The sequence below is a fragment of the Cyprinus carpio genome, chromosome B8, assembly GCF_018340385.1.
Source record: "Cyprinus carpio isolate SPL01 chromosome B8, ASM1834038v1, whole genome shotgun sequence".
NCBI lineage: Eukaryota > Metazoa > Chordata > Actinopteri > Cypriniformes > Cyprinidae > Cyprinus > Cyprinus carpio.
This window is the reverse complement of record NC_056604.1, coordinates 19,194,885-19,204,361: the sequence shown is the minus strand read 5'-3', so window position 1 is coordinate 19,204,361 and position 9,477 is coordinate 19,194,885. Positions and strand designations below refer to the sequence as shown.

The 9,477-nt window shown below is 35.8% G+C and overlaps 1 protein-coding gene across 1 annotated transcript; it reads left to right on the top strand.

The window, feature by feature from the left end:
• Positions 1-1,978: 1,978 nt before the first annotated feature.
• LOC109046706 (protein unc-119 homolog B-like) lies at positions 1,979-7,124 on the top strand. The gene is made up of 5 exons (XM_019064492.2): positions 1,979-2,318; positions 2,655-2,768; positions 3,335-3,443; positions 5,146-5,318; positions 6,504-7,124. The coding sequence occupies exons 1-5, from the start codon at positions 2,093-2,095 to the stop codon at positions 6,614-6,616; spliced, it is 735 nt and encodes a 244-aa protein (XP_018920037.1). The 5' UTR covers positions 1,979-2,092; the 3' UTR covers positions 6,617-7,124.
• The last annotated feature ends 2,353 nt before the right edge of the window (positions 7,125-9,477 follow it).

Below are 9,477 nucleotides of genomic sequence, written 5' to 3'. Positions count from 1 at the left end.
TGTCAAAGAAACCTGGGCTTCCATACCACCTCAGCAGTGCCACGAACTGATCACCTCCATGCCACGCCGAATTGAGGCAGTAATTAAAGCAAAAGGAGCCCCTACCAAGTATTGAGTACATGTACAGTAAATTAACATACTTTCCAGAAGGCCAACAATTCACTAAAAGTGTTTATTTATTTATTTATTATTATTATTATTATTTTATTAGTGGTCCTATGAAGTATTCTAATTCGTTGAGGTGAATTGGTGGGTTTTTGTTAAATGTGAGCCTAAATCATCACAATTAAAAGAACCAAAGACTTAAACTACTTCAGTCTGTGTGCACCAGTGGTTCCCAACCTTTTTCAACTCGCGGCCCACACAACCAAACACATATGTTTGCGCGGCCCACTGTAAAAAAATAACTGACCCCGCTATTGTTGGGTTAATAACTTAGTACTCAGAAGCTAGATTGTTAACTGTATTTATTGAATGAACTAGGGCTGTGCGATATGGACAAAAAAAAAAAAAAAAAAAAAAAAACCTATCGCGATTTCTTTGATCAATTTTGCGATTTCTTTTTTAATCACAATTTTGACACACACAGATATGCTTTACAGTCATAAATGCATTCAGGATGAATCTGAAACATATTTCCAAAAGAAAACCAATTAGAGCTTTATCAAAAAGTTGTAACGTCTCTAGAACAGACATACTGTAAGTCAAAATAATCACTATAGTAAAGGTGTAACAAAATTTCTAGACTTAAAAAAATAAATAAATAAATCCTGTGTTCAGGGACCTTTTTCTTTTTTGCCATACATTGTTCATAGAGCTCATTAATTGTAGCGGTGCCTCAGGTGTTGAAATAGATTTGTTATACATTATACAGGTTCACACGTAGGCCTACTCCGTTTGCAGTGCATATACAGTACGTGTATGCGGTGCAGAAGCAGCAGCGAGAGCGCATTAATGTAACGCGAAAGCACATTAAAATAATGCGCGAGCGCGAATCTGTCAGCACGCACGCAGATTTATTTTGCTCTGTCACAAAACCGCGGAGAAAGTGCGCGCACTTAAAACATGTTTTCTCTCGCTCAAACTGCGTCCTGTGCACTCACAACTCTCTCTATGTTCATGTGCTCGATATTAATTATTTTCGCACGTTTAATTTCTAGCCTTTTACCGCGTGCAGTGTGAACGCTCTGATCCGTTAACATGGGCTCGGAAAAAATACGAATTACAGATAGAGTGTGTGTGAACCTGGAGTTACGTAGGCATATTCCCAGTCTGTTCTGTTCTCGCGCTAGGCGCGTTGCATTCTGATTAGATCGGATGGCATACTGCGGGAGGTCAGGGCCGCGGAAAATCGTGCTATAAAGCGATTTAGAAATCGCGCACGCTTAAATCGTGATTTTATGACGATTTCTATCGCACAGCCCTAGAATGAACTGGCAATGAACAGAAAATAACTCAGGCTTATTTAATTATATATATGAAATGATGTTATTATGTTATGACTTAGACATTTTTACATATATTAACAATATTATTATTTATTTTAATAGTAATTGGCGGCCCACCTGCAATACCATCGCCCACAGGTTGAAAACCACTGGTGTGCACTGAATTTATTTAATACACAAGTTTCACAATTTGAGTTGAATTACTGAAATAAATGAGCTTTTCCACTACATTCTAATTTACTGAGATGCACCTGTATATATATATATATATACATACATAAGATGGTATTCGAAATACAACCAAATTATTCAACACTATAACACAAAATGAAAAGATTCTAAATAAATAAAATAACATTACAATATTGTGAAAATAACTGTAGCCTACTGGGTCTAAAAAATAATATTAATACAGAATAAATAATGACCTTCTAAACATTAAACAGTTTAACTGATTAAGAAACGTATACAGGAAGTGTGGTAACCATAGCAACTTTCGAACGTGTTCAGCCAATCACGTCGCTATCCAGTCGGCGTAGGTTCTCCATTAGTGACGCGCTACGCCATCTTGCATTCAGCGAGGGTCGAGCTCAACAGAAACGTAGTTCGCGCTCCGCCGCTACATCAAGTGAGATTTTGGAGAGATGAACAGTCAGAGCTCCCGCAACGAAACGGCAGCTGCCGCGGTTAACGGCTCGGATTCAACGGCAGCGGCTCCCCGAGACCGCAAACCCGGAGGCGGTGTTGTGAAAAAGCATAAATCGCGACGAAATCAAGTGGACCGACGGCCTGTAACGGAGCAAGAGCTGCGGGCGCTGGGGAGAGACATCGCTCCGGATGAAGTTTTGGGACTCCGCGCAATCACGCGCGGTAAGAGCTCAGAGACTCCACTCTGAAACCTGCTTCATCTCACAACTTCTCAGATGCTCGCGATGTACACGTATTATGATTTAGAGCATCCATCGACTTCATGTGTTTATTTACTTTATGCAGGCCCAATCCATGCAACACATTTTAATGAGCTTCCAGAGAGCATTTTGTCTTCATGTCTGTTTTGACTTTGGGTCATGCATCATATTTAGAAGTCTGAGAGTGTTGCTACATAGCTTTCTTTTGTTTACTCTAATACAGTCTCTTAATGAGATATGTAACTACTGTACACTATGTTCCTGTTATTGAAGTACATGATACATTTCCCCCTCACAGACTATTTGTGTAAACCAGAGGACAACATCTACAGCATTGACTTCACACGGTTTAAGATCAGAGACCTGGAGACGGCGACTGTCCTTTTTGAGATAGCCAAACCGCCACAGTGTGGTACGTTTCCTTTCTTTGTCTTCAAATTAAACTAATAAATGATGTCACACAATGGTTCTTTTATGATGACTAACTTTATTTGCTTTTAGCATGTGAAATGCATGTGAAATGAAAATTCACCGGTCTATTTTGTAAATGCATGTTATAGGTCTTATTGTGAGCGATTTATCCATGTATGTTTCATTTTGCACTAATCCAATGATTTCATTACATCGCAACTGAATGAAATATATTAGAGGCTTCTACTGTCATGGAACTTAATATATGAGGGAATTTTATCATGTCATGTTCATGGAAATTTCTATAGTGAATATATAGCTGTGGTTTTGCTCTGCATGCAAGACTTGCCTTTCTGATCCTCTAAGCCATATTCAAATGTCTTATAACTTGTTTTGTCTTTTTAAAATATTTTTAAAAAGTGCTAGTGTTTAGCTTTAGTTCTTTCAGATTTAGTTATTGTAGCAATTACTAAATGTGGCCTTTTTCAGTTAATGTTTATGTTTTAATGGTTTTAGTTTCAGTTAATGATAAAAACCCTATATTCTCTCTCAAACTGTTGCATTCAGACCTTGATGAGGAGGATGAGGAAAACGGAGAGGCTGACACCAGTGCCGGGCGCTTTGTTCGTTACCAGTTCACACCTGCGTTCCTGAAGTTACGCACAGTCGGAGCCACGTAAGTTTCTCTAACAAGCAAGGCCATGTGCATTCTTCTGGGTAAACAAACCTTGGTGGGTCAGAAATGCAGCTGACCGGCTCTCCTGTTTTGAAACAAATGAGCTTGTGTCATCTGTGGCAACACTTGAGCAATGTTATTAGCCAAATCCCACAGAAATCATGAATAAATCATGGTTTTGCTGTAAATATGAGCAGACTTCAGTCTGTGTAGTTGATTGTCATATTGTCTTTTTAATTTAGTATTATTGAACATCATAAAGCTCTTGTTTAGTTACAGACCAACTGAACCGAATGTTTTTTTGGTATGTAGAGTAAAGGTCATTGCACACCGAGTCTGAAATTTCCACACATTAAAAAATAAATATGACCTCACATTATGTCAGTCACATTTACATAGGGATGTAACGATTAACCGTGAGCCGGTTGAAAACCGATTCAAATATGTGACGATTCAAATCGGTTGAGATACTAAACAAATCGCAATTAATTTAGGGGTAGGAGTTTATATGAATGCATGTCTGAGGGGAACTTACTGTCTTTAGAAAAGTTTAGATGGTATATTTTTTTTTCATCTTGCCTCTGTATAACGCATATTAAAGTTCATAAGTGCAGCGCTGCTTCGTTTACAGCAGAAACCAAGGAAACGCTTTAAGCGCCACCTGCTGGCAGAGAGTGAATCTGCGTCTCATTCAGCTTGTCTGCTGTTATATGCAGATATTTTTATGTATAGTTTCGCAAAATTGAAGTCAAACCATTCTGTTTTTGCTTCAGATCTAATTTAAATTGTATGCAGCATCTTTGTTTGAATCATGATTAAAATGAAGTGGTTGCCTCTAATTTTAAATGAAAAGAGCACAGACAAAGCCTTATTTTGTTTATATAAAGAGATTTTTTTTTATTTGTGTTATTTAGTTGGTTTGGGGCTTGTTTTAAAATTCCAATTTAGTTTTGTTATTTACATTTACATTCTATTTAAAGTTTTTATCCAAAGCGACTTACAGATGAGGACAATAGAAGCATTCAAAACCAACAAAAGAGCAATAATATGTAAGTGCTGTATTAGTATATTATTATTGTCTAAAAAATTTTGTCTGTCATAAAAAAATTCGGATCGGGTTTGATTTTTTTCAGTTTTTTGCATCCGTAGCAAGCATTTTGAGAGGTGTTTTGACAGTTCAGAGCCACTGTACAAGCGAATACTAAAATCCAGAATGACGATTGTCAAGTTCATCCACTTTCTCTGGCAGCACAAAGCACTGTAAATATCCTTACACACTGAGCTCACAAAAATTGGCGGTGGTCTTTTTAATATGTTGCTCTAGTGTTGCTAGCAAAGCATCAAACTGAGCCACTGACATCCTGAAGTAAACTTTGAATCTCCCGTGATAATCCTGCTACCCCTGAGGGGGAACTCTCCTTCCTCTCTATATCTCAGTATTGGATGGACCCAATATTTCCTCTCATTTTTCTTTTTAAAAAGCAAGAAGACAACAAAATCATCCTCACTGCTTGAAGACTCCATTTAGTGCTGTTTTGCTCATTTTTTCACAACAGATTAATTAATACGCATCAGACTCAGTCTGCAAGGTTTCTGTGCATGACGAATTTTTAGGATTTTTGAATACGAAAAAACACTTGAAAATTTCGGACTCAGTGTGCAGAGACCCTAATGTCTCTTTTCTCCGTTCAAACTCTCTCAGGGTGGAGTTCACAGTTGGCGATCGACCTGTTACCAATTTCAGAATGATTGAGAGGCATTATTTTCAAGAGCGCCTCCTGAAGAGTTTCGACTTTGACTTCGGCTTCTGTATCCCGAACAGCCGGAACACGTGTGAACATATTTACGAGTTTCCTCAACTCCCAGATGACCTCAGTGAGTGTTCTGGTTACTATTTGAACTAACTACAAGTATGAACCTATTTAATTTTTAACTAACTATATACTTCTTTAAGAAAGGTAAAATATTCTTCAGCTATTAAACCAATCAACTTTTACTTTAATTTTGCTTTACAGTACAAAAATATAAAAATCAGTCATTCCAAGGGAAAAGTTTGTTTTTCTTATCCCGTTGACAAATATTTTTCTTGTTTCAAGTAGAAACTTAAATTTGATGTTTCTCAGAAAACAAGACTTAATATTGTAGGTGATTTTACTTCTCAAAAAATGTATATTGAATTTTTTTTTTATATATATATATTTGTATTGTAGAAAAACGACATACTGTGTAAGAAAACCATTTTTTGCAGTGTACATCAAAGAGGGGTTGACAGTATAATCTTTAATATTACCATATAATTATAATATTATAATACAACATGATTTATAATAGTAATGTACTATTATTTTATACATTTATAATTAGGCTATATTATAATCATTTGCTTTTAGTTATTGTACTGCTTCAGCTTAAACTAAACAAAAATGAAAAATGTTTCCTTGGAATTTTTTTTTTTTTTTTTCAGTTAAAGGTTATTTCAAACTATGAATTTTTTAATGGTTTAATTTCAGAAATTATTCAGTAAATATATTGCATCATTTTACTTGTCAAGTAAATGTATATTGAATTAGGTTTTTTTTTTTGTATTGTAGAAAAAAGATTAATATACTGTGTAAGAAAATCTTTTTTTTTTTTTTTTTTTTTTTTACAGTGCACATCAGAAGGGGTTAATAGTATAATCTTCAATATTACTGTATAATTATAATGATAATACAAAATTATTTACAATTGTAATGTATTATTTGTAATATTAAATTTATAGAATTTTATAATAATACTATAATCTGAGAAAACTACTTATTATTGTCCAATTTGAATTGATATGTTTTTCCTCTTAAATGCTTGAGAGAGGAAATTTGGCACAAAAGAGTAACCAACTTCCTTATTAGTAACATATTGACCTAACTCTGACGTCTCACTCATCCTGTCAGGCTTGTATCTAATTTCAGACCTCACTCTCTTACCAGTGCTCAGATAGAGACGAGCGCATTACATGTCTGTGTTCATTTGTTAAAGTGCTGTGTAACACACTGTGCTGTGTCATTTCTTTGTCTCCTGCAGTTCAATTAATGATTGAGCACCCGTATGAGACTAGATCAGACAGCTTCTACTTTGTGGACAACAAACTCATCATGCACAACAAAGCAGACTACGCTTACAACGGGGGCCAGTAGTGCCTCTTCAACAGGAAACCTGACGATTGTTTGTTGGAGTGACCGTGTGGTTTTGCAGGATTTTGCAAATACAGGAACGCCCCTCACTACCAGCAACACACGGTGTTGTCACCAGCATTAAGATCTAACTCCATCGACCCACTCAACTGGAAATGACCGTCCTTCAGTGAAGTTCCTACATTCCACAGATTGCACACACTGCTTGTGGGTTTGGCCAAAAAAGCAGAGCCTTCCTCCTCCGCCACACTTGACTAGCCGGAACTGAAGAATTGTCCTGTCATCCTGCTTTAGGGCGACTACATAAGAGGAGTTTTGTTTTGTTACCTTTGTTGTCTTTCTTCCTGCACCCACCACATTTTGTCCTGTTTTGTGAGATTTTTAAAACTCTGAAGTTGTGTTAACAAACTAAATCTTGAATGTCTAAATGGGGTCTTTCTAAATGTGCTAAAATGAAGCAATCTTACCACATATATCTTTGGTTATTAAACAAAAAGAGGGGTTTTGCACAGATTTGGAGTTATTGTTGATTATTTAAGTGATAGAACGGATATAATGGTATAGTTTATCAGAGCCAACACTTTCAGACATGTGATCAGGGTTAGTATGTCGAGTTAAAGAGGATGTGATCGGGGGTCTTTTTTTTTAATGTATGTGTGTGACTATAACCCTAAAAAAGTCGATAATTTGCAATGTTTTATTTAACCACACTACCGTTCAAAAGTTTGGGTTCATTAATATTTTTTATGTTTTTGGAAGAAGTCTTTTATGTTCACAAAGGCTGCATTTATTTGATCAGAAATAGAGTAAACTGTTATATTGTTAAATAATATTACAATTTAAAATAACTGTTTTCTGTTTTAATAGATTTTAAAATGTAATTTATTCATGTGATGTCAAAGCTGAATTGTCATCATTATTAAGCCCTGTTCACACCAAGAATGATAACTATAAAAATAACAATATTAGCATCCACACCTGTGGACGATATCATCTGTTTATTCTAAGCACGCGCTCCAGCTCCTGATAGCAGGATGAATTCTGATTGGGTGTCAATGTTTACATCGTTCATCAACTGGGAAAAAAATCGTCCTGAAAGTCATTCCAATAATATCGTTTCTCTCTGCCTTTATCATTATAGCTGTGGTGTGGACTCTATTAATCTTTTATATTGAGAACGTTGTGAACATGCCTTTACTCCAGTCTTCAGTGTCACACTATCCTTTGGAAATAATTCTAATATGCTGATTTGCTGCTCAAGATATATTTATTATTATTATTTGAACCCTAAACTGACCCTATGTAGAGATCAAGATTGTGGTCTTTACTTAGTAATCGTATTCTCTTTTATTTTTGTCTAACTGTTTTCTCAATTCTTTATCTGACAAAAAATGAGTGGACTTTATGAAGGTATGTCGTGTCCTTTAGGGATCTGTAATAGATATGGCCGTGTGCACTGTGGGGTTCACAGGGCATCTGTCTTTGTCGTGTACGAGGGCTTTCGATGTCAGACTCAGCTGTGCATACAGAAACCCTGTGTTCACTCGTGTCACACACAGAGAGGGTTAGGATTCCCAACATGGTGTCCTTGTGCACCTTTCAAGCTGTTCAGCCTCTATCAGAGCTTTGATGTTTACCTTTGATCTAATTCAGCATGATGCTTAATAGCTGTTGGGAATTAGGTAAAGCGATTGGTTGAGAAATAAAAATTTAAAAGGCCTTTAGAGCCCATCAGAGACCTCTAACTTTACATATTTCATCAATATTAACTTGATTTGATTAGCGTATGATCAAAGCAAATCATGTTACAGTTGCAAAACACCCTTTGTTATTCATTGAAAGTCAGTCCTTAAATCTCAATCCATTTGCAAACAAGTCAGTTCTCAGCTAGACGGTGACTTGCTTATATTCTTAAGTGTCCTTAAGAAAGGAAAGGTGTAATGTGAGGCTAAAGGACCAATGTGTTGAATGCCTTACTTGTGCTGTTTACATAGGTCTGTGTTGACATGCTGTACTTTACACTGAGTAATTTACCACAGATTTTCGTCTTAAGTTTTAATACAAACTGCACGCATTATAAAATATTTGATTTTATTCCTATTAATTCTTCACTTCAAATTAAACGATTCCCTTGCTGAGAGATGTAATAAAGTGTCTTTATATTCCTTTGTCTCCACAAAGATGTGATCTGCTCATCTTTGGTGGTTTCTTATATATCATGGACACTAATGTGTGGATTTAGTCATAGCAGTAACTTCAGGAATGCTGCTCATGCTTTACATTTGTTGTGTAATATGTCAACTGGAAAATATTTGTCTTTTTATTTAGCCATTATTTATGTCAAATTGTTTTTCCATGTAATGTAGCCTGTATCAGGAGGACTCTTATAATGAAAGATTTCATAACATGACATTCTTTAAAAGCATTCTGCAAAAATATTTTGTCTGTACATTAGATAGAGATAACATGGGCTATTAAGGTGAGTACATTAAACCTTAAAGGAACATTTTTAGTAATGACAAGCATAAGTGATACTGATGGCTTTAAGATTGTTTACATTAAATATTCATCTAAAATAGACTCTCATTATATTTTTTGCCTTTGAAGCTCAGCTGCCTATTATATGTTCATTGTACATGTACAGTTACCACTGAATCTGAATGATGATATCCATGTGTTCTGAGATCTCTGCTCTTGGTTTAAAGATACTGCCAAGATCAACTGCAATCGAAGACAAGTGTGTGCCCTGCTTTACTCTCTTTTTCAGAATTGTAGGAACATTGTATTATACTGTATAATAAAACAGGAATTCTGTTCAGATGTGGCAGGGGGATTTTGTTCAAAAAGATAAATAAAATACATTT